This window comes from Bombus affinis, chromosome 7 (assembly GCF_024516045.1).
Source record: "Bombus affinis isolate iyBomAffi1 chromosome 7, iyBomAffi1.2, whole genome shotgun sequence".
NCBI lineage: Eukaryota > Metazoa > Arthropoda > Insecta > Hymenoptera > Apidae > Bombus > Bombus affinis.
Window position 1 is genome coordinate 12,768,185 of NC_066350.1, and position 26,847 is coordinate 12,795,031.

The following is a 26,847-nucleotide window of genomic DNA, read 5'->3' on the forward strand; positions in this document are numbered from 1 at the left end:
GAAGATTTTGACAGGTTTAATAATTCCAACGTAAACGAAATCGATTACGGTTTGTTCTATAAGAAAAATAACCAAACTTAGCGTCTTTTGAACCTTACGAGCGGTGGCGAACGTCGAAGAAATAACGCGCAATCGTAGCGTCGTTAAAGCTAATGAAAAGTCGCTTAGCGCGGCTACCTGACGGCCACGGCAAGTTATTGTAGCCCGATGCAATTGCGGGTGAAGCGTTCAAAGGTTGAATCCATTACCGTTGTTTGCTCCTGTTCTTGTTTCTGTGGCGCCCCGCCATCGGCTACCTACTCTACTTCGTCTCTTCAATTACCCCCACCGTAATGGGGCAGCGGCTACGTGGTGAGAAAGGAAATAGTTTCACTTCTCTCTGATACTCGACCAGGATGGATTATTGAATCGTGAAAGAAAGAAAACGGACCGTGGTTCGAGAGCCCAGCCATTGTATCGTTCGACCACCGTCAGTCAAACTGAAACTAACGTTCTTTCGTCCGAGAGAAAGAAAATTTCATGTTTCAACAGCCATCGAAGTTAGCCCGTGTGGTTAATGACGAAGAAAGTACGCGGTAACTTTTCAACGTCGTACAGATTGTTTCAACAACCTTTAGAATAAAACGTCAGAAGAATAGAGAATAATTAGCTTCTGCTGTACCGTAGAAAATATCTGAATTGACTTTCATTGTTCGAAGCGATGCTATTATAAAATTAAATTTTACCTACACAAAATTGCGCCGGCAAGTTTACCGAATAAGCGACGTTTTACGTTTTTAATGTTTTAGTTAATCCGCATCTTGTGAGAATCTTCGAGTCCGTGTTCGAGATTTTCTGCGAATCTGCTTGAAGGTCCGAATCTTGTAAGGATATGATATATAAGAATACGAGATCGAGTTTGAATTTGTTTCGGTGTTGTTTGAGATCTTGAGTGAATCCAAATGTGTACTGGTGATGATCTGTGATTCGTTAGATGAAGCAGAAAGTTTGTTGGTGCAGCAGAGTCTTCTACAATTGAAGTAATTTTGTTAAATAAAGAAATTTTACGAGTCACACGTTAGAGCTAGTAGTAATAAATACCGCTGCAGAATACATGTTAAGTAGTGCCGTAACGAAATAAATGCGGTCATACAAATAAATTTTAGAAATCGATCCGATTATTCTATTTGACGAAAAATTATAAAATTGTAAAAGATACATTTATAATTTAAGCCTATTGATCAACTTAATTCTAACCTAGTTGTACAGTAAGTCGATTTACCAATACACATTATTAGTTGGTAAATTATCATGTGCAGGAATGACTTGGGATCTAAAATCGTTCAAAGTTAATTATCGATTAATATTTGAGAAAAATAGGAGTGAGACGGTATCCAAAAGTGTCTAAATAATGGAGAAATGAACCGATCCAATCTATTACAGAAAGTAAGGAAAGATAGAAATCGTAGCCCCTGAATCGTCTATTTTGAAAGATCTGAACCGAAATGAAGCTTGTTCTCGCGTTTGTTTGAACGAAATCGCGGATAAATGAAAAAAAAGGAGAGAGAAAGAAGAGGAAATCGAGGTATGGAGAATTGGCTTGATTGTATTTCCTGGAAAATTCGAGTATTGCGTGGTTCTCGATAGGGCATTAATGTAGCACGCTGGGATGAACCGTTGAACGGGCGGACAGCAAACGAGGCCATTTTCGCGCAAAAATAGCGCGTGATGCCCGCGGCGTAGCAACGCTCACGACGGAAAATACGTTACGAGAGGCAGCGGGCTTCGAAACGTGGAACGATAGCCGCGAAACGATATGGAACAGGATGAAGCGATGCCTCCTACCACGGGCACAGGAAGCTCACCAGGCGCGAAATAGCGCGGCGGACACTTTATTCCTGTAACCGAGCCCGGGGCAGGCCAAAGGCAATCTGCCTTGGTAAAAGTGTTTTAATTGAAATCTTCGGGGCTGTAACTCTCTCCGCTTGCCATCGTCCAGAGAACAACGTTCGATGTTCGGGATAATGGAAAAAGCATCGCGAGCGTTGGTCGAAATATGACGAGAACCGATACGCGGAAGTGAATGTAAAGCGAGAAAAAACAAAGCAGCACCCACTGGGTTCGTTCCCCGGCTGTTTTACATCGAAATAACGCGCTATCGCGCTTCGCCGCACCAAAGCGTTGTCGAGTAGATGGTGCATCTCGAGACCAAGAGGGAGAGACAGTCACGGCACAAACGGTCGATTGTAATCGTTTGACACACTTTACTGTCGGCTGTGGATATGGATGCAAGAAGAAGAAAGCGTTTTGTAGGTCACGAAGTCAAAGGTCTGTTCTATCGTCGCATCAACCGAAACTCTGAATTGGATGTATAAAATGTCGCGTTCATTTAACTTGTTCGACACTCCATAAAAGTAGAATCTTGCTTACCTGAACGAACACTGTAAATATTAATTATTAATAAGGTCTCTAGGAGATTCATACGGCACACATAGTATATTTATTCATTTTTTCTATTGCATGTGTTCAAATACTTTCACCAGCTACTATATATTAATACATGTATTCGTTATAGAAATACGATTTTTTTATATGAACTGAATATTCTAATAAAAATTACTGAAATTAATCCATAGTTCGAGTAGTGGGTATTCGATACTAATTATCTGCTACAGTACAAACAAAGTGTAAATAAACCAGATTTTATTATACTTCATCTGTAATTTCATTGATATATCGACTTATCGTATTAAAAATTATTCAAAGACTGAAGTGAAAATGAGCTGAAAAATGTACGTGACGATGGAAATTTAATAATTAAAAGCGATGAGGATCGATATGCTGAGAACGCGATTAACGGGGTGGTAAACAGCGATTTCCGTGGCGAGGCACGATCGGGAAACCGATGTGGCCATTTTCGCGCAAAAATGGCACGTACTTCCCCAGAGGAAAGCCGTGCGGCTCCGTGATGGAAAACGCGTTACGATGGAGTGGCACGCAAACCTGGAATGGATCGTATGGGAAAGAGTTCCACTGCATTAACCACCAGCAACCTATCACCGCGGCACCATTCGCTCGACAAACAGGTCCATCCCTTCTCCGCCACCCTTTATGCTGTAGCAGCCCACACCATTTCGTCGTTCCTCCATCTACGAGCCTGTCTTTCAAACATCGTAGCTGGGCCGCTCCATCGTCAACCAAGGAATAGTGAACTCGAATCGAACGAAGGAAAAAGACGAGGAAATGGCAAGGGTAGAAGGGGAAACCTTCCCGGGACCAAGAGGTTTTTCGATTTCTCGCGGTTGATCAGATTCAAAGTCTGTGATCAGGACGAAACGAAATGCAAATCCATCGTGAAAATTTAACGAGGAAGTAAATTTTACTAGCAAGATGAGGAAGACATCGTGTCGGTGCAATTGAAAGCTACGGCTGTGCTGACGTTGCGATGTCATTAGATGGTACCTCTGAGTGTCTTAAATGTTTCATTTCACGGAACGTTCGTTAAGCTGTTTCTATCCAGCGCAGGAGGAGCAAGCTAAGAGGGATAGATAGAACGAGGGTTGTTTAAAATCGTTTAAACGGTATAATGGATATTACGCGGAGCTAGAACTGTAGCTGGCCCGAGTCGCGAAGAAAAAGACGATTATGTAGCATGCGGGCAGAATTAAACGGGCAATCTTGAATATCCGTTCGAACGCTCGGCGACGATTTAATAAAACGATCCGCGCCGTTTCACGCGGGATTACCAGCGAGGAAACGACGTTCCATCGGTCAGGCCATCCTTTCTCATCTTCCATTTCCGCTCTCGTTGCACACGATAACCAGCAAGCAAAAACGTGTTTGTGTGTGTATATGATACGATAAGGTACGTAAACGCTAAACAAACAAAGACTCACCGCCCAGCCGCAATTCCGCGATTCCTTGAGCCATTTCATACTCGCTCCTCACAAAGCACTGGTACATGCCACGGTCCTCTCTTGCAACCGCCATCACGGAAATACGTTCCCTGGAAACCGCCCTTATGCGACCGCCCGTCCTCAATGGCTGACCGTCCTTCAGCCAGTACAGCGCCGTCTGCGGAAATCCACTTGCGCTGCACGTCTGAAAAGCAGTTTAGAGAAAAGAGGCTGATGAGAAACGTTGCCTGTGTCCGATGCCGCCGTATGGATCGACCTCGAATCTGCCGCGCTTCTTTTCTCTCCTTTCTTCCGAAAACAAGATTGCCATCTATGGCGAGAGAAAGCCACGGAAAGAAGGAGGCAAAACGCGAACGCCGTCGTAGCTTGAAATCAGACCTTTCGCCTTTTCGCCGTGCCCCTCGTAAAAATCGGATTACTCCGGAACGTGGATCGCGGCAAATGGCTTGGATGCGAGGGAAGAATTTACCGACAGATGAACTTTGCGAACGGAGATTGCGATCTACTTGCCTTACGTACGCCGCTTTTGTCTTCCAGGGTTAGGACAGGCACAGTTACCGGTAATGGTTATTATTAGGATTGTGTATGTGAAATTTTGCTTCTTCGAAGTTTGAATTTAGCGGGTCAATGTTATATATCGAATTCTATTCTATTTTATTCAATGTCTCTTGTTGTTCTGCATACAACGTAACATCGCTGTTAAACAAAAATTTGCTTCAATAAAACTATTAAAACAGCAACAGAAGTCAGTATATGAATATGTCTTAGAAGACAATTGATCAATCGCGTTGCTTTCGTTCTATTATTTACGTGCATGAATATGTTAAATTTCTCAAAGATAAACATCTTATTTTTGTAAGTAAACTCATCGCAAGAAAATGACAGAAATGTCATAAATCCAAATTCAAAAAACGAAGTTTGAACATTTTTCTTGTCTTTTATCTCTTTTATCTCGAGAGATCTCATCATACCTTACTCTCTCAAATCACCAAGTTTATCAGTTTGACTTCTGATCGACTGATATAGGAATAATGTACACGTAAATCGCAGTCGACCATGAAAATCATCAATTACCAAATGAGCGGCTTTCCCAAGATCGACGGTCTGGATCGATGGTTGAACGTGCACGCTCAATGGTGCAGACACCGTTAACCTCACTTCCATAGATTCGCTGCCCTCCGAATTACTAGCGCTGCACATGTACGAGCCGGCGTCGCTCTCCTGGACGCCTTGTATGATCAACGAACCGTCTCGAACAACGTAATGCCCGGTCGAGTCCTCCACCGGCTCCTCCCTCTGGTTCCTGTTATAGTACCACCTGTGACAAAAAGAGAACAAGAAAAGAAGCGTATCCGTACATTTGCACGAGCATCGATGTTGTTTCTCGCCTAAGAATCTCGAGACAAAGAAAAGAGGAAAAGCGGTGCACGATTTTTGCCGCGGATCATAAAACGACAGCGTTACGACGCACAGATACGATCGAAATTCTATTTTAGATCCTATCGATATCCGATCGTTGGACTAACGTAAATTTCCTCGAGAACGTTACCTTGGACGCCTCTTCGAGTCTTATTGAAGAAAAATATAGACCTGCGATACCGCTTTAGATATACACATGGTTAGCACGTAAAATTTTGTCATATAGCGAAATGTTATGCCCTGTCTGTCTCGCGATACGAAAATTTTTAGGTATAGAGAAATGTTATACGGAGGAAAATTTAGCTCAGTTTCGTGGTAACATTCTTGAAATATATACGCGGTTGGCGCGTTAAATTTTATCATATAAGAGTGAAGTATCGTGTCCTGCCAGTCTGTTTAAACTAGAGCTTGATAAGACACTATTTGACGTTATATCGAAGAAAAGTATAGCTCGGTCTCCTGACATTATTTTTAAAGTATGTGATTACTCGGCTAAATTCTGTCATATTATAACAGGAAAATATCGTGTCTAGTCTATCTCTTAAAATAAAGCGCCTTTGGCTACCACTTTATATTAATTTCGCGAACGAGGACTGTGTAATATTAGGGAAAATTATAGCCTAAAAATTATCGCGATACTATTCTTAAAACGCACATGTGGTTATAACGCTAAATTTTACCATTTATAAGGGCGAAACATCGTGTTCTGTCTGTGCTATGAAACGGTGGTTCGACAGACTTTGAAAGAAGAGAAACAACGACATACCACGTCGCAAGATTCTCCTTCGTGTCTGACAGCAAATGGGATATACTACTGTCAACTCGAGCGTACGCTCGCTTCACTGACTAGTCGGACTCGATGAATCGTAACATTGCATCGTTGCAGTCAGCCATTCAGCCAGTCAGCCATCTCGCTACGATACAGCGTTACATTACGTTCGATCGCTGCTCAAGATTCAGCTCGGTGGCGAAGCAAAAATAGCAGCGCATACCAGAGTGCACTGGCACCGGACAGAGGGCGATATTACTGCTTTGCTATCCGACCAAGCCTTTCCATTCCAACGGTGTATCTCTCTAGTGCACTCGCCAACCACAAAATAACAACTGTTTCATTGGGAAGACTGAATACACACAGCACGGCCGTGAATTGTGCTACACGGCTACAGCCATACGTTCACTCCCTCGTTTTGCTTGTCTCTTCCTCTCTCTCTCTCTCTCTCTCTCTCTCTCTCTCTCCCTTTCTCTCTCTCATTTTTTTTGTATTCGACAGAAACCCTCGCACAAGCCGAGAGCGTATGCAATGCGCTCCGATGTACTGGCACGTTTTCAAAACACTCCCGCTTGAACAAGCAGCTGGATAAACTGCGCCTCTGCTGCACCGGATACGGACGAAAATCGTTAATACCAGCGTATCTTTAAATAAAGGAGACGAACGGCTCGCGTATACGTATGTTCGTTCGTTTTCGCAAGCGAAGCGTATGCAAATTCCTGAAAACGCAGAGGAAACGCGGGAACGTTTCGAGCTGCGAGAATTTAAAGCGTCTCCACAGATATGGGATAATCGAATCGATCTTTCGCGAGCACGAGCGACCTTTGATCTCATCGAAGTACAGAGTAATATCGGGAAAATTTCAACATCCAAAAACCAAGACTAATCATCGTTCAGCCTATGAGCCTTGAGATCGTTGATACATGTCGAAAAGTTTTGAAATAGTCGCGCAGCGATTTTAGGCACCTGACGATTGCTCCGCGCAGCAGTGTGCAAACGAAGGAAAACATTTGCGTTACATCGAAACGCGCGCGAGCGAAGCGTCAATATTTACCGAGCGAAGCTTGGAAAATAAAGTTTTCGTCGCGGTCGATATTGATTTTGCTCCCTTAAATGGCCGCGATTCGACCATTTACCTTTGCGTTCTGCGATAAATATTATTCTTAGAAACTTACTTTTTCACCTGTGAATCTAAAAACTGTATCGAACCCAGCCACGTTCCCGATTTCGGTGGCAATTTTCGAAAAAAAACAAAAAACAAAAACACGGGAATCCGACAAGGTACAAAGAAACAGGCTAGTCGACGTAGTTCCTTCCAATTTTCGTTCAACTGAAACGAAATCCTACGTGACCTCGCAAGATCATCATCCAGGTCTGTCCAAGGGAGAAAACGTCGAACGACTAGTTGCTGGGAAGAATCACTGAGGATCTAAGCTACGAAAAACCTGAATTTTCCTTTAAAAGGTGCGGATCTCCAACGTCAAATATTTTCTGGTCTACAATCTCGGAGCTAAGGTAGCGTCCCTTGGGATCGTAGTCCCCTAACATTGTCCAAAAATGATCTTGCATCCTCTCGTTCTCATCTTCGTGGTCCATCTTCTCCGACCGGTGATTGACCTCTATCTTTCTCCGTCTCCTGTATGTGCGCTGAGGTAGTAGTTTCGAAAAGCGGCGTTACAGACTGTCGGAGGTTGGTGGGCTCGCGAGAGGAATCAGGATAAGGTAGGAGGTGCAGAAGGACGCCGATGAGGTTGAAGAGTCGTTGGGTATTCGGCGGAGGAGTGGCGAAAGAGGGAAAAGCGGGACAGAGGAGACACGACCGACGACGAGAAGTATACCTATAGATAATCGAATTTACGGAGGGAAATTGGCGAGGGAAGGAGATAGGATAGGTAGGTGGAAGCGCGAGAGAGGGCCAGGGATGGAAGCCGTACCTTGCTGGCAAACCCTCAGACTCTACCTCTCCCTTTTCTATTCTGCCCTCTCATCTTCTGCGTCGCTTTTCCTATCTCGCTCCGATCCTTTTGCTTATCCTTTGCCGCCCGATTACTCTTTCTCTCTCTTGCGCCCCTATAGCTGCGTACTCTCCTCCGTCAACTCAGTCAAGCCACGGGGAAGCGGCAGCGGATGAGGCGGTGGAGAGAGTCGCTGTACGCAAGCGGGTCCGACAGAGGACGAAGATGGGATAGAGAGAAGGAGACGATGAACACAGCCACGGAATACTCAGTGACGTCGACGTACACGTAAATGCGGAATATTTGATGGGCTGTCAGAAGCAGTCTCTGTAATCAGCGGTCGGTTTGTTTGCGCTATCCATACACTCCTCGCGTCTATATACCTTCGAGCAGCCTCACCTTGCTGCATTCCCGGCATCCACGATGCACGCGTGTGCACCTGGGCGTATGGCCGCGTATCCTATGCGAGTACACGCGCCTCTATCCCCTGATTTTTAACGTAATCGATTAATCACGGATCGAGAGATTCCTCGAAAGGAAGCGTCGCGTCATTTCCAAAGTCGTTGCCGCGATTATCGATCGAGATGCTCGTAATACCGTGGACCAACGGAATTAATTACGCACGTCAAACATTCGTGACAGGAAATTACTAACGGTAAAGGGTATCGAATTATTTGTATTGCTCATTGTGTGAATTTTCATCCTTGACCGGTATGTAACAATCGATGTATATCGATACGATATCAACAACATTGGTTTCGTCTTAAAAATTTCAAGATAAGCTCTCTCGAGGAATAAACTTTTGGTAATCTTTTGCGAGATCGGTCAGATGATACGAAAGACGAATGAGAATCAACTGTTACGTATAAAATATTCAACAAATCTGGTTAGAACATCTCTTTTTCTTCTTGTTGTAGCATCTCTGTGTAGAAGAGGGACGAGCCAGGTCGTTTAGCGTTTAATAACCTCAACGTCGATCCAACGCGAGTAAGCAACAGCTAGAGAAGAAGGGAGAAGAAGTCGTTCCGCCCTTCTCAGTCCCGACCCTTTCGTTCGTTATCATTCCAAGCAAAGCGGCACAATCGAATAATAAATACATTAACATCCTAATACGCAATCCCTTTTCTCTTTGTCCCTGCGCCAGTATTTCCGTCAATCCGCTTTACCACCTCATCACCCCATTCCCTCTATTTTCATAAACACTTAACGATCCGTACGCGGAAATAAAACGTAGAACGAAACTCATTGGAACTATGTTTCGCCTGCTTTATTTACGAGGCCCTGTCGTGTTTTCTTTTTGCCTTCTTGATTCCGCAACGCGAATTCTCCGGCTCGATTACCGGGTTGTTTCGTTTCTTACTGGGGTTTATTGGATTCACTGGAGGCTGGAGTGATAAGACCAAGTTTCGAGATAGAGTTCATAACTCGTGAGATGTCTACAAAAGTAGCTTCACCAATATCGACCGAACAACCGAATAAACGAACCATTCTCATACAGTCGACTCGACGCTTCTGTTTCTTTTCAGTTTCAGTGTATTTGACTATGCTAAATAGTCGCGAAAGGGTCTCCGTCTGATCTATGTGAGAGATAATTCTACTTGTCAAAGAGAATCGCTTTTCTCCATCTCGTAACCTCTCTTCTTCCCATTTTCTCGCGTAATAATATGGCAGCAGAAGCCAACGAACAACGTGTGTTTCACCTTTTCACTATGGAAATACCTCCGCGTGCGAAATAACGCTGCTATGTTTGAAATTAGCATTAATATAAGAAAAATACGAGGGTTTTGAACCTCAGGGGGCGAATTATTCGCTCGTCCTGCGCCACTTCCTTCCGTCATTATTATTGTTCCCTTTGACCCTACGATTCTGCCCAAAAGAAATCATGAAATCGCTGAAATGCAAGGTCCCTACGTTCGCGAATGGAATCACTGTACCGTGACGAAACAGCGTGTTCGGCTTATCTACCGTTGAATTACCGAAAGACCGACCTTATACAGAGGAGGGGGGAGGCGAGATTGCTCGCGGAATAAACGTCCCTTATCGAGGTCTGGCCCATATTCTAAAATAAGACGAGGAGAGAGGGAGAAAGAGAGAGAGACAGAGAATATGGAAACGGGCGTCACGCGAAATTGAAATTTTTACATTTCAATAACGTATTCGTTATAATCCTCTGGTCCCTGTTCGTAGCGGAACCACGTTTGTTGCCAAGAATTATCGTCAACGATTTAACGAAATTTAACGGAAATTTCACCGAGTAGCCGAGGAAGTAGAGATTGGAGGATAATTTAGCGACACGACCGGATGTCTTATTAATCCGAAGAGCTATCTTCAATTTACCCAAGCAGCTACAACGTAGTAACAGTCGTCCTGTACTTCAACCTGGTAGATTACTTTGCGCCAAGGCTCAACCACGATGAAAAGTAAATGGTAGTTTGCCGGTTAATTTCGTAGCGGAACATCCGTTTACACTGGTACTCGAGAAGGGAACGAATGGAAACCAATTTGAAGGGTACAGAAGCTGGAGCGAGTGTCGGAAGTCGTAACGCAGGGCGTGTTACAATATTTAAAGCGAGGACACTCTCGCGAGACCCTCGTTGAGGAAGTCGAGCGCAGAAATTTCATCGATCAAAATATTGTTCACCTATACGAAAAAACACTTTTTTTCGCCGTCAAGCCAATTAAACTTACCCCGATACGTATGAACCCCACCTATTTACTGCGTCCCGGTTGTATCGGGAAACTGTTTGCCACGTAACTGAATCGTTCTCGAGGACTGTTTCGTGAAAGTCGGCAATTACGGAACGACCCTCTCTCAACGGGTAACTCTTGTCTCCTAGCTGTTGCTTTATTGAATGGGAAACGGTGTATTCAAGCCTTTTCAAACGACTTCTCTCTTTCTACTTTCGCCGTGTATCTTCGAACGAAGACAGAGAATACATTTGTTGGCAGATTTTGACTTTAATGGTACCAAAATGGCACGCTCGATGTACTTTCTATTTGTCTTCTCCGAAACTACGATACTTCGTTCGTTTTTCATTCTTCTATTTTCTACATGGAACGACATACTTTCTGCGCTAACATCGAGGAAGAGAAGTTAGTTTCTAGTCGAACAAACAAAGAATTAAAACAGATTTTGTGATAACGAAACTGCATTCTGAAATCCGACAAAGGGATGAATAACTCTTTTCTTATAGCAGTTTGTTTCGGTAAAAGCGACCGGGGATGCATTCGAGTAATCAAGATAAGTGAAACAAGGTGCTGGAAAAAGTGCGATAGAACTGAAGCTTCCGCGAAACGACGATAGAATTCATTCTCGACGACCTCGAAAAAAACGACAACAAAGCAAAAAGAAAAAATCGGGCCGTAAACGTTCGATTCGGATCGACGTATGTCACGTCCTGAAATCTCGTGGAATCTGAGGATAAGTCATCGTGTCAGCACGCATCTAAAGGCGGAGACATTTCACCGGTCGATGGTGCTATCGTACCTAAAGTTTACGAGACTACCGGCGCGGCGCATGCTACAAATTCGTACGTATCTGGTGACATTCTTACCTGTTGGTGGGAGTTGGATTGCCATACGCGACGCACGGTATCACAATGGTGTCTTTCAGCCGCGCCGACATATAAACCACCTTCTCGTTTATCATCGGTGGCATGGTGCTGCGTATCTCTGCAAGCAGAAAAACCAAAAAGGATCGCATAAATCCTCTAATGATAGCATACTAGTTGTAGCGTCTCGAACAAACGACAATCTCGAGCAATCTTTGGACGCGTGAAACAACTGTTCTCGCTGTGTAGTAGATCTTGAATGACTTTCAGACTTCAAAGAATACGTGTGCCGATTAATGCTTTCTTCAAGGACCGCTAAAATTTTTATTAATGTCAGAGATATTGCGAGGTCAGAAATTGAAGCGTTAAATAAACACACTGATCGATGTAGCTATATATTATGATGTGTAAATGTGCATAAGAACCTGAGGTAGTTTGAAAGAGTTCTTAACAACAAACATCTTCGATTTCAAGTTATGGGAGTTATTTATGAATCGATATTTAAGAAACTGAATTGAGTAATTCTATTTTCTTCTTTTTTCTTTGTGTATTCCTCAGTTTTATTGCCCAAATACACGATTAATGTTCAACTTTGGAAAGACAAACGACTCACTCTCCTGAGTTAATCTTTTGCAAGAAGATTTTATGTTCCTGACAAAACTTGTATACCTTATCTCTCTCTAAATTTTTAAAACCCATGAACTTCCAAGCTTTACTAATCTTATGGCTACAATGTATCTTCTCTGGTAAGAATACATGGACAACGAGGAAATTACAAAAACAGTGCTTTTTTATTATTCATTGATACTTTGCATCGTGATATTTGGATAAATTCTATTTCAGAATACTGTGACTGACAATGTTGTCAATTCAACATGCCATGCACTATATTCTGTTGAACATTTTATTTAAAAAAACCGTTAGATTCTATGTTTTGGAACTTCGTTTGTTCTTTACGGTTTCAAAGCGTTGTGCCTTGAAAAAAAAATTCTCTATCATGCGGATGGCAATTTGATTAACTTTGTGAAAAATTTTACAGGGTTCAAACTGGACGCAGTAATTGTTAGCATCGTTGCATAACCTTTGAACCTCTGAAATTTATGACAGGTTATTTGCTATTACGGAAAAACTAAAATTGAAAACTTTACTACATAATGTCTAAAATAGACCAACAGTTAGATGATAGAAATTTCTAATCTTTAATTTCCGTCTCTCAAAAATAGCAATCGCCTCTGGCGACCTCATAAGCTTGGAGTAATAGTAAACTTTAACACGAGAAAAACAGTTTTTTGAAATTAAGGCACGAAAAATACAATAGAATCGTAACAACAGATTAACTGCGAGCTGGAGTATATTATTCCCTTTCTTGTTTCCATTTTGGTAATCAGATCAATAACATAGAAATCATCTTGAAATTTGTGATAGAATATTTGCTATTGAAGCATGGAACAGTAAATTATAAAAATTAAAATGCATATTATTCGATACGTAATCTCTAAATCATGTACCACCCAATTATTGACAGAAAAGTCAAACGAGCATCAAAGTAGCAGTTTCTGGCTATGTCATAAATCCTATATTCGACGCTTTAACAATGATCAATAAATTTTTTTTCCTCTCCAATGAACTAGCTTTGTCGCGGTGGAAAAGTTCCCGTGAAATTTTGGGTAACACTAAAGAAACAGGCAGTGGTATTTTCCGGAAATAGCCTACCTTTTTTCCAGCAACTTTTTCTGACTCCGCCATTCTAGATGAGTTCGGGCAAGTTTTTCCCGCGCTACACGCGTAATATATTCATTTAGCCGTGGACGAAATTGAAGGAACGAAGAAGAAGACGGTGACGAACAACGTGCACGAAGATTTAATAAAACAGGCGCTTGGATTAAAAGTCGACTGCTGTATATTACGAAATGAAATTCTCCTTAATGGCGATCGTCGCTTTCCCGTTACGAACCCGGTGTCGTGTTAGATGGCTAGGGCGTGCGAACGATACGTGGAAAATAACGGAAAAACTAGGAGGAACAGTATTGGATTACATTGTTTGGAAAATTGATAGTGACAATATCGCTGGAGATTTAACAAAAGAGAAGGAAGGTCCAAGGAAGGAAGCGAAGGATGAAATACATCCTCCGAGATCATCTTCGTTGGCGAAACAAGTACATACACGCGAACGTATACGTACAGTCAGGGGGTTACTTTGCGACACAGACGTAGCCAGCCCCTGTTGCTGGTGTTCCTTCTCCCGCGGGACGAGTTCATGTAAGTTTGTTCCATGATATACGGGAAATGTTTTCCACGGCGTGTCATAAATAGCCGTCGGCTGAAAAAGGAATGTGGCAACAAAGGTTCTTCGTGGCAAGATAGAAGGGTGGTGGAATAGGTGGGAAAAAGAAGGATAGGTACGAAGAAGGAGAAGATGATGATGAAGAAGAAGAAGGGAAAGAAGAAGAAAAAGGCGTAAAAGACGAAAAGGAACGCGTCAGGCGGACGTTTAATGGGGAATTATGGTCGGAGATAGCGACTCGTCCAGCGTGGCGTACCGTAAAGGGACAGATAACGGTGATGTACATATCTCGTCGTTGTTCACCAAGAATTTCAAATCATCTACCACATAAGCGTATATATATATATATATATATACTGTTAACGTAGATTAACTCGCGTTCAACCTTTTCAAGAGAGCAAAAAGACGACTTTGTATACTCATCTCTGTATCTATTCGGCCTCGTTGTCAATGAAATCGCAATTAGTCCATTGGTTTCATTAAGATTTCATTAACAGATATTCGCGTAATTAGCGATGCTTGAAACGATGCAACAAGAGAATCGGGCGCGTTAGCGGCACCGCGTGTACGCGCCATAGAGCATCGTAATAATGCGGTAATGAATATTACAACAAAACGGGCCGTGTACCTGCAATGAAAACGGCGGTCGGTGTAATTAAAGCGAAACGTTTTTCGCGAATCGACTCTGGGAATCGCGTCATTAGCCCGGTTCCTATTTCCACTGTGCCTCGTCCTCTGCTTTCTATGTTTTCCCTGAAATCCAGCTGAATCCGATACACCCGCATGTTTCGATGTTTCTACGCAACCAACGCTAACGATTCGTCTATCGAGCACAACCGATAACCGCTCGAACGTTTTTAGCGTTGGACGATCAAATGACATGCGATCTCGTTACAATATGAGAATTCAGTGAAACGATTGAACGCTGTGCATTGTATTACCGCGAACGTTACACGATACCTTGGCTGGAAAGAAGATATTAGCGCCAAGTGTAGCTTTTAATTCTCATCGGATGCCATAGAAACGCGACTTGCACGATAAAGGAAATACAAAACGATCGACGCCTGTCGCATGCAGATTCTTATCCATCGATAGTATACCAGCGTGAGACGTGTATCTGTGTGAAGTCGTTTTCGCGAGGATCGGAAGCTGGAGCATCGTGCAACTAACAACACGGTGCAATTATTTCCGCAGGATTTTCGCGATACGAGAGCATCCGAACGCGATTCGAAAATTTTCCGCGAATAACAGATAATTCAGAAAAGTTTGCTCGTTACTGGGGAAAATCGTTGTACCTCGAGTTTTCGGTTAATTCGGTGTATACTAAATGGAAGGGGAGACAGAGAAACTGCGACGATGGACGGCTATTCGAGAATATGCAAACGATCGGACACACCCTAGAACTTCGTTATTAAGTTCGTAAGTATGTAAGCGCGCTTAGCATAAATTTCTATCCAACGTTGGCCAGGTTTTATTATACGACGGAACGAGCGGCCAGAAGAATCGTAGCAAGGACTCGCGACAGCTGTTCGTTTTTCGCCAAAGTTCAAAAGCGGTCTCCTCTGCTTCGTACTACCGTGGCTCTTCCCAGAAGAATTTAATCAAGCGCTTTGTTAACTGAAAAGTTGAATTTGCCTGATTACCAAAGGAATAAAATATGACGATAGAAGAGAAAGTGGAAAGGATGGGATGGAACCTGGGGCAAAAAAGGCAGAAAGAAGAGGAGAATGAGGAAACGCTCGAGGAATTAACGCGTCACGCGTTCCGTCAGATGCGAAGGAACGCCTCGATGATCACAGGCGTTGACCGTTGATATTCTTGCAAAAAATACTCTTGGCCGTGTAATAAAGTTTCGCGTGAGTTACGTCTCGAGTAATTTGAACATCGCAGATTCCGTTTACGTGCGCGGTGACCGCGTAGATGGATCGCAAACTGGTGTAACTAACAACGATAAAATCTCTTTCCATTCTTCCGTTTTATCTCTGGCCGTAGTATATTTCCGCCTTGCCCGATAATCTAACTGATTTTCCCTTCACCCACGACTCGTTTTACAAAGATGGAACAAGCAGAGCATAAATTAGTTTGGCTAGTTGGCTCCTGTTATTATTATTTTCCATAAATTAAACGATCCATCTACGTCTCGTAACTTTTGCGCAAAATTATTCCGCCGCAAATATCCCGTGGCTCGGGAACGGTGTTACACATCGATCTTGTACACACGCGAAACGGGATGCAAATTAAACGAGGAACCAATTGTTGCAAACATATCTTTAGCGGGCGAATATAAAGCTAACAATTACACGTTGCTTGCGTTCGACATATCGTTTCCGGCAGCGCATGCACAGGTTAATAATAATTTGCAATCCGGTTAAAGGTAATCACTGTTTAGATAGTACGAATACGTATAAAGCTATCAGTATACGACCAATGTTTATTTAGAAATTTTAAACAATTCTTGTAACGCGAAATTTCCCATGGCTCTCTCTCGGTTTCTGGTCCCACAATCCAAGCAGGTAAACATTACTTGGTTCCGGAATATCTCGTAGAATGTTCGTCGATGGCGATAAACGACCGCCTGTGAGCGCCTCTCTATTCCATTAAAGCGGAATCTCTGCGCGAGCAGACGCACGGATTGCAAACAAACCTGCTGGCCATCGATTCACTGGTCCGTTCGAATTTTCGCGTATGACGGTGTGTATCGTGGAACATCATACGCGAAATTTCCAGCCTGAATGCGCGCTTCGATACCCAGATTCTCTTTTTATATTATATTCCTTCTGTAGCGTTCCGTTTACTATAGGGTGTTAACTCTATACATTTTAGTAACATTCTACAAAAAAGTCAGGAATGAACAAATAAACGTAGTATACTATTAAACTTTACATTTTACATTTCATCATGTGTAGTGTAAATGAAGAGCTTTCTCAAAAAAAAATATATAGGCTATTGCTCCAGACAATTCCGATACTGATACATCTTTAATAACCGCAATAATAACAACCTACAATAATTTTATTCTTTATAATTACCATAGCTACGTGTAACAGTATATTATAACTTTCTAGCATACTTCTAATCGAATTTTATCGTATTATATTTTGTACTATGTACCTATAAAGGCATTGGAAATTTTAAGATAGTCTTGTTAATATTTATTTCGCCCAAAAAATTGAATATTATATATACAATAAAAATAATCGAAAATTCTTCGTCATTTTACTACACTGTCAAAAGATTAACATTATGAGGACGCGGTTCCTATAAATCATCAAAAGAGAAAAGAAGATTTCGAATTACTCGACCGGCTATTTTGCTTCTAATTAACCCTCGTGCGTGACTATTTGCCGTTACGTTTAAATATTCGGTCGCGTTTTACCATCTACTGTTGTACGCGCGGAATAATCGCCACGCAGCTGTAATAACGTTGATTAAACTTAAATAATAATTTCAGTGCGAGTTGGCGCGCGATTAAAAATGAAACGTTAGTCGATTCGAGATCCCCTAGACGAGAACGAGGCTGTGCAACGAGCGTTATCGCGAACTCAATTTTCACCGTACTTTCGTTTACCTTCGTCGTGATTACGAGAGGCTGCTGACATATCCGTGGCTTCGCGATTAAGCTGCTGGTGTATTAATTATTCCCTGCCAACCTGCGCAGACTTATCGACTGAATGACAGATCGATATACAAGGCGTTCAGCGATCGAGAAACGTGGCAAAAAAAAAGAGGTACCGAGCCGGAATTACCTTCCCGTCCGGAAAAGGACGAAAAGTAGGAAATGAAAATAAAGGGAGATGCGAATAAGGGGAAGTATAGGAAACGGACGATAAATTATGACGCTTCCTACACGGAGGATCGGTCACGTGCTAGAGGAAAAGTGGTAGCGAAGAACGTGCAGAATGTCTTGCCCGTTTTTTTTTCTTCTCCACACGCATCGCGTATAGGCACGTCTAAAGCTTCAACATGAATCTGGAGGGTAGGTGTGGCATGTGAAGAGAAGCATCATTAGTTAGCCCGGCTCGAGTGGAGATTTCTCCCCTTTCCGCTTCTTCTTCTCCTTTGCCTTCCTCACCTCCTTCGCGTCTTTCCGCCTGCATATTTTCCCTTTCTCCCCACCTCGCTTCTCTACCGACGTGGTGTAGCTAACCCCCAAAGCAGACGTTACGCTGGTGAAGCCAGCTTTGCCTGGGTAACAAGAACAAGTGATGCCAGACCTCCGCTGAAACGACCGAGAGAACCTTTTCACACGGCTTCGCGGCCAGAACCCCATTGAGACTGGCAATTACGCGACTAAGAGAATTTTTACTTTGATCGAACGTCGATCATCCGATGGCTCATTAAATCCTCTTCGCGTCGCTGCGACTTCGACGGCGCGACGCGAATCAAATTACGGACTAACGTTGGAAAAATCTGGAGTAGAATGGATAGGCTCTGTATATATGATTTTGCGAATCATGTCGGGGGATATTGAATATTTTTTAGCTTCCTTTTCCCTTAGCTTTCCTTCGATTTTTGTACCATGACTTAACTTGTTCGATATTACTATACAAGCCGCTGAGAGTCCAAACTGAATAGCTTCACTTTTTATAAATTTCCTCAATTTTATTACGTAATTATACATTCCAAAATGACGACACAGATAATGGTAGATTGTAAGGGAAATTTGAAAAACAAGTTCGTAACATCATTTTCTGTTTATTGACTTGAAATCACGTACAAAAACTTCACCTTCCTAACTCTGCGATATATGTAGAGAGTAAATTATCTTCGGCTGTCTAATTTGTTACTAAATATGACTATTACTTTAGCGCTGCACAAATTATTAACGTGTACATGTATAACGTTTCGGTAATTAATCAATTACGCTGCTATATAGATTTCAATTAGAAAAGCGAACGGTATTGAGAATCTTAATCTATCCTGGTTCGTCGGACTGTTAAAATCAATAACTTTACAGAATGTTAATACTAAAACTACCAAAATAATCAAAACAAACAATTCGCAATTTTTCGTCGACATTTTCTACAAATTTACAACAATTTTTACAAACAATACATTTTTGGACATTAGACTGAACTTTCGCCAAGTACGTATATAGATAGAGATTTGTTTCTTTCCCCTGAATTACGTATTCTATTGTGTACCTTATATTTTGATTTCTGTGATGGAAATTTTACTTTTAAGATGTCGATAGATCTAGTGTTGAAGGAACAATCTTTGATACCATTAAATAGCGTTATCGACCAGTGTTCCGATCGCACGAAATAAGGCTTCTAATTGCATCCCGGCCGTTAATGAACCGCCCTGAACTCCGTTCACCGAAGCAAGCTCTTTTTCCTATTCACGGACGCACCACTACTATCGGGCTGTCGATCGATCAGCGCCGCAAAACGCGTAATATCGAATCACGTGCGATCGTGCGTGCACAACCAGGGGAAGAGGGTGAGTTTATCGCGGGTTCGTAACCGTGTGATAGCATCGCGATGTTTGCAGCGTGAGACACGACGTTTGCACTTTTACTCAATCTCGTGGGAGTAAACTGTAAATTCGCTCAAGCAGCAAGAATAGAAAATTCGAACTATTTATCAGGTTAGTTTATTTATCAAATAAAACAGGTTTATTTGGCATACGTGATCAAAGAAAGTTCGAAAATATTAAAAACAAAATTATTCGAGAATTCAACGATAGAACGTATGAAAAGAAGAATGAACGGTTAGGCGATCAGTTTCGACGTGGCTCAATAAAAATTCCGACAGCTATTTCTCCAGGCAATAAAACGCAAACGATCAAGGATTCGTAATCGAGGCGAGGAAAAATTTTTACCGCCGCGGGTTTTCTTTCAGCTGCTGTCCCTTTCACGATGTTTTTCCAACGATAATGATTGACATAGCATATAGCAACTGGTACGTCGGTAGGGCGAAATATTTAAACTGTAGGGAGAAAAATATTCGGCCGATCGGGATGTTGGCCCGGAGATCGACCCCGGATCTTCCGTTTGCCGGTCGATTGCTTCCCAATTAAAGCTACCCAGATCGTCGACGAATATTTTCGTCCTAAGCTCGTAGTTCTCAAATGACTGTGGCTTACAAAATCGAAATCGAACAGATCCAGAGCGTCACCAAAGAGTAACTTGGAACCCGGTTTTCTTCGTGAACGAGCGAAGAGGGTCAGGAGAATATCCTGCAGCGTTTAGTGTCCCAGTTTTTTTCCACATTGCCCCCGTTTTGTTATTGAAAAAAATTTAATAACCGCGGGTACCCTGACGTCTTCGCTCGGCAAGTTGGAACGAAAAATAAAATAGAAAGGGGAAAGAATGGAGAGCAGTGGGTGAATGGAAATGATTACGAAGGGAAGGCACGGTGTTTCGATCCACCGGGTGTTGAGAAAACTCACGAGCGTCTAGTTGCTGTCCAATTATGGATTCACGCACTCGAAGGAGATCAAGTTTGAATCGTGGCTTCTATAATCGATCTAGAAGGTTGGATTGGATCGAAGAATGAAATGCACGGCATCTGACGCTCTCCACGGAGGGTAATCGGTTCATAAATATTCAACGGTGCTTGCAAGAAATTTGTAAATATCGCATCGAGCTGCAATAATAAGTTTCCACTGGCGTGTATCTGCTCGTCGCCTATCCAAAGGCGATAAAAGGGGAAAACTTTTCTGTGCCTCGATGGATCCTTCGATAACACAGCCAAGAGGACGATGCTATTCTTTCGATACTCTTATTAATACCATCCTCGGTTCACGCTAAAACGTCCCTCGGCTCGTGTTAAAACTTTATTAGTCGAGTTAACGGGCAAAGCTTCGAAGGAACGTGCCTCGAGCTTTCAGAAAATGTACGAGGGAAACGTTGAAAGAAAGTGTGTTAACGGACAGGAAATATTGTTCCCTTCCTTCTTTCTCACTTTTTCCGCTGTTTACCCAGCTTTGCTTCAGCTTTGGTAAACGAAGGAAAAATATTCAACGCGCGTGTTATACTCCGTGCCATCTTTGCTCTATCATGCCGTTTGTTAATAAACCATGTCTACAACGTTGTTTATTTTGCAATTACTACGTAATGTAGCCAAAGTAAAGTCAGCTGCCTTTGAAATGCCCTTGCTTTTTTCAAAGTATTTTTAAACAGTCCCAAAAAAGGAGGTTTCTGAAGTTTAATAAGCTTAAAAGAAGAGAAAGTAAAGCCTCAGAATTTTGTCAGATGAAATTTGCCCGTCGACGATACTCCCCTTGTAACCTCATAAATGTAAATGAGAAAAAAGTAGCGATCCTTGGTGGACCTCTATATGTATCGATTAATTTACATGCTATCATATTATCATATGATAAACATATTTTAGCCGGGTTATGAATTTTCGATCAATTCAGAGAGAACTGTGTGAGTCAAGTCGAAACCGTGTTATCTTATCGGAGGCTACGCAAAACGAATTTTAATGCACTCACCAGTCAGCTGAAGCCTGCCGACGTTGCTGCTGACGACCGTTTCCTGCGTCAAACGATGATGCGTCCTGCACCGATATGTCCGCTCTGCGTCCTCCCGCGTGATATTCAGTATCATAAGCTCGCCACTTGAGAGCATATGGTATTTACCGTCTGTGGAAACAAAAATCGCGTTTCAGTCATAATCATAAGAAGAAACGAAAACTTCACCGAGCACGCACCTATTCTGGAATCTTCCAAACTGGAATCTTTGACTTTAAATTTGCTAATTGTGACAATTTTGTGGAATTAGAACGCACGTTTGATTACAATCGCTTGGAGAATGAAGCTTTTCCGAGTTTAAGATGGCCCCAAATTTCTATTTTCGAACGCAAACCCTAATTCCTAGATTCAAATTTAATTTTCCAAGTTCAAGTTCATGAGTCGCGATAATAAATCCATGTGAACAGAAATCACGTTTCGATCATAATTACAAGTAAAATGAAAGTTTCTTCGAGTTCAAATCGACTCTAGATTCCAATTTTTTAACTTAGTTCCAAGTATTTTGATTGAAATTTAAATTTTTGAATTCAAGCGCACGAATCGGGGTAATGAATTTTGATTTGACTCTCTGCTTTTCCGACGGTTGTTCCTCGAGTTCGTTCAACTTCGAACTCATTCCAACCGTGCAACGACGAAAGTTTGGTCGTCTATCGATCGTCTTACTGCAATTGATGAGTGTATTAATAGATCCGCCTGGTTTATTAACGAACACATTCAAAACTGTGAAGCATACCTGATCGAACTGCTTCATAATTAATGAAGTTTGTCTCGTTAACGGAATCGCTACGCTTCAGGCGAAAACTTGGCGTATCGGCAATGTCAACCCTACGTTGTGTCCGAGAACAAGACGTACAGACACTGTTTTTTCCATAAAATAAATTTCAAACGACTGTGATAAACTTAGACTTTGATATTATATATTTTTGATGATTCGCGAGAGTAATTTGATCAAAAAGCAAATTCATACTTTTAGAATGTAAGCAGATAAATTACATTTAAATAAAAATTATGTTTAAGTATATACAGTAGGATTCATTTTCTTCAAACTCCATTTGTTCAAACGAAATTCTAATTGATATTCTACCGATAGAATCCATTTATTTGAACGTGAACCTCAATTATGCGAATGAAAATAATAGATAATGGAGAGAACTCCTGTTATATGAATTCCAGTAATATGAACTATTTGTCCCCAGACGGGTTCAGATAAATGGAATTCTAGTATCGCATACAAGAATAACTGCAAGTTTAATGTTTCTGTAGCAGATTTACATCATCAAATTGATTCGGTCTATCATAACTGCATAAAGTGTCCATCACAATAATACGTAATGGGTGACAACTTTGACAAGATCAAAATTCTATACGGTTTGTTGAGTATTAAATATAGTAATTTATCTTTCGAATTGGAATAATCGAATTTGACTAAATTTCTTACATAATTACACGTGTATCACGTAAACTGTACAATATACGAAAGTTTTCTTCAATTTTGTTAAAAGTAAATACCGCAAAAGATAGACGAGCATCGTGTATTATATCCAATCATCGTCAGTTAACAATTGAAGGCTTGAACAAAGTTCTTGTAATTTATTATACGACACAAACTATAAATATCGAAATAGTTGGAAAATTGTTGTCAAATATCTATGATTAGATATTCTATCGTAGATAATATTCGACTTACATGAAACATAGATAACGCGTGTTTTCGCATATTTTTCATGCACATTTGCATATTTCACGCGCACGAACATCATACATTCCTTGCATATTAAGCCTGTATAAACAACCATAATCTAATCACGTTATAAGTATCGCAAGATAGAGACATAATCTGCATAAGACAACCCGACCTGCCTCCGGATCAGTTCAATTATATTTAAGGATTCTTGAGATGTTTTCGATATTCACGGAATATTCCTTGAAGAAGTCGCTAGTACGTCAAACCCACGATTTTTATCTTCATCCGACTTCATAAAAGGAATAAATACAAATATAAATTCGCAAGAATAACCGGTTGAAAGACGATGATATTCATTCCGAGAGATTTCACCCTACTGCTCGTTCTTATTTATGAACAGACATCATTAGGGGATAACCAGAGATGTTTCTGGTGTTTACTCACCTCCCATCGTGGACGGGTAGATGTTGAAGGACGGTTCCTGAAGCCAAGACGTAATGGTAACATGGTCGCGAACGAAACTGGGCACGTTGCATCGCATAAGTACGTTGTTGCCGAGGAAACCGCCGGGACACTGCACTTCCGGATCGTAACGCTGGTTCACCACTGAAACACACAAACAACCAGCCGCTCGAAAGCGTGTCTTGAAAGCGCAGGGCCGACAGGGGCGGATTTGTCATTCTTGAAAAGCTCTGAGCCACCATCAAACTATGCCGAATATTCTACTAGCTATTTTAAAATACGATACTTATTATTTTTCTAATGATACTTAATACTTAATATTTGGTATTAATAATATATAACATTTTCAAGATTTTAGCGACGCCATTACGCTATCGAGTCACTCCACGAGTAACGTCGTGTTTACGTGTAATTTTCAAATATTTATTACAGCATTTATCGATAAATAGTATATTAATTGTTGTTTTGGAGAACTATTAATTTTTAGTAATTCTTCAGTTCCTTTCTTGAAATATTGTCGCAATTTTGATCACGAATATTAACAGGTTACTATTTTGAGGCGAGATTTTTTATCTTCAATATTTTGTAGTGACTGCAGCGAAATAAACAAAAGTTCGTTTGTACCCTTTCATTCGATCTAGCTTATTGTTCTCACTCGACTGTGCGAATGTGTATTGGCACGATGAAAGAGAATTCTTTTCTTTTTTTTTTTTTCACATTGATGTCATCTGTAATTCTTCCAACTGCTACCTGTAGGTTCCATATTTTATCTGATATATCGCACTGATTTTCTTACAGCCAACGACATAGTTTAGAATTCGCTTCGCTTCAACGTTAATTAACGAATTGTACCCTTTTATCGAGACTAAGCGGATCCTCATTAACCGGACTTCATATGCTTGTACCATTCTGACGTATCCCATAAATTCATGAGGTATCAATTAAACACCGGAAGCTGTGCACGATTTCGTTATTTTATTACAATGGATCCGCGAAAGTGAGTTGGGGGTGGGCGGAGAGGAGGATTTCGATAAATTCGTCTTCCAGCCATTGCGTAGCTCGATGTTAACGCGCCAACTCGAAACTCATTTTTCCTACTCGTTAATTCCAGCGAGAATATCAGATGGTTTCTGCTAGCAACCGTACGAGGTAGCGAATACGCCGCTTTTAGTACGCCGTTTTCGCCGACGAAGACTAAATTATTTCAACGAATCGATATGAAGCTCGTTCCAGAGTAGCAAATATGCATGCGGGAGATACGTACTACTGTCGCTTCATCTAAGAATGTTGACCTCAAATATGGATGTTCCACGGGCAAACAGCACGGAATTTCTCGCGGAATTCTCGAAACGAGCACGCACACTGGCATGTTCTATTACGCAGTCCGCGTGCTGTTTATTTAATATAATTATGATAACGTCATGTTAACCAGGAAGTCACTATATATATATATTATTCGTCAGAAGACGTAATACTCTACGACGATCTCTGCATCACGTGGATATATTAATCCATTAAATGCCAACGTTTCGTTAACGCAAAATTTCATTTGCAATTCACTCCGTTCGATTTGCATTATTGACTTTTGATTTTCAGCATCGGTTATGGAAGAGAATTCGAAATTAATATCTTTTTCCCCGTTACTTCGCTTTATATTGTCCGGAACTCTGCAATTTTATTGCAGGTTCCAAGGAATATTCCAATCTTTATATTTTCTAATTCCATTTATATAATTTTATTCCTATTCTTATTTTTCCTAATGCGCCGCTTAAAAATATTTATTATCATAATATTCTATTATTCGACTACTCAAACGAAACGATATGCAAATTATCTCCGTCGTATCTTTAAATCTAAAAATGTTAAAAACATGAAAGGTCTTCGTCGATCCCTGTTGTAGATTCGAGGCTTTCCAGCAGTACGAATCCGTTCCTGAAGTCTGCGCGCAACATAATTGTCTCTGCGCTAGAAGCTTGCTAAGGACACGGGTGGTAAAGGCGAGAAAAGGGAGAAAGAAAAGCTGTTAAGTGGTGCGGCGAGGGTGTAAGGGGAAATGGAGGGCGCCGCGGCGATACCTCGGAATTAAATCCGGAGAGGCTTTGTGCGACTGCAACTACAAGATGTTGATACCCGTAGCCGCAGAATCAACTTTTACGGTGGATGGTTGAAAGCCGGATAAAAGCGGACAGACTCCAAATGAAGCGGATCTGAACTCTTAATTAAAAAAATCTCGATGACGGCGAGGCCGTCGACGCCAAGCTCTCTATAGGATTGCGGTGCTCTTTCAAAAGGTCATAATGAAAATTGAAGGTAAATAGAAACAAAATAGGTGTAACGCGCCCGCGGACTATTTACTAAGAAAGGGCGTATCACGAGGCCCGTGATAATTACCTAACACAAACGAGACTAGCCCTGGCGCACACGTACACCAACTGTGACGAAAATGTATCCCTAAGAAAAGTCCGTTTCCTGTTTTCCCGTTGGAATTTTCCTAGAGGAGGAAGGGAGCACGAAGAACGAAAGAAAATGAAAATAAAAAGAAACGAGTCACACTTCCATGCTTCCTTTATACGAACGGTAGATCGATCCGCCGGGGAACCACCACCGAATTGTAGCCTCTTTTTCTTAAGATGGAATACCATCGTCCCTTTCCCCAATATCAAACCCGCATGACGCTGTGTCTTTCTTTCCCCCTTTGCTCTCCACGAGGTCGTTAATCGACGCAAGAAAAATCTCCGAACCGATAGAAAGCATAGAAACTCGGTGGAAGATTGAGAAGCAGAATTTGAAACCCTTAAAAGGATAGCGGTATCTTATCCAAAATCTCGAGGCTGTCCCAATCCACCCATGAACTAGCGTTCCGCGTAAGTTGATGGTCTCGGCTGAAAGGTTGGCAAGAGAGCAGAGGCCTGAAAGAGGGTGAAGCAAGGACGCAGAACGAAGAGAAACCGATGCTGGAGAAAAAGAGACACGTTAGAAGGGAATAGCCTGTCGGAGAAAGAGATGGTGGCGAAAGCGGAGGGTGGAGTAGGAATAGTAGTAGTAGGCGGTGGGTAAAGGAAAATGTGGTGGTGTGTAGGACCTGGCTGTGCAACCCGTTTCGAGAGTCAGCGGAGCGAGGCACTCAGACTCCAGAATGGGGTAAAAACTCGGTGAGTTCGCCTCTGCTTTCTCCCTCTTTCTCTGCTTCCAGCGCCGGCTTCCAAGCTTGCTACCACCCCGTATCACACGGCTCTCGGTTACGCGGCAACCAAGCCAAGCATAAACTCGGCAGACGTATCGTGGCAGGTAATATTTACAAACCATGAAACCTACGGGAAGAGAGGAACGACCGACTCCAGCCGGCCC

The 26,847-nt window shown here is 41.9% G+C and overlaps 1 protein-coding gene across 7 annotated transcripts in view; it reads right to left on the reverse strand.

The window, feature by feature from the left end:
* LOC126918608 (cell adhesion molecule Dscam2-like) overlaps positions 1–26,847 on the reverse strand; it is a 162,501-nt gene that overhangs the window by 65,933 nt on the left and 69,721 nt on the right. For all 7 annotated transcript variants that reach the window (XM_050726683.1, XM_050726679.1, XM_050726680.1 and 4 more), the window contains exons 3-7: positions 23,482–23,643; positions 21,315–21,464; positions 11,594–11,711; positions 4,971–5,214; positions 3,876–4,080 (exon numbers count right to left, since the gene is read on the reverse strand). In XM_050726683.1, the coding sequence (XP_050582640.1) occupies positions 3,876–4,080; positions 4,971–5,214; positions 11,594–11,711; positions 21,315–21,464; positions 23,482–23,643 (879 nt within the window). The remainder of the gene's footprint in view (positions 1–3,875; positions 4,081–4,970; positions 5,215–11,593; positions 11,712–21,314; positions 21,465–23,481; positions 23,644–26,847) is intronic.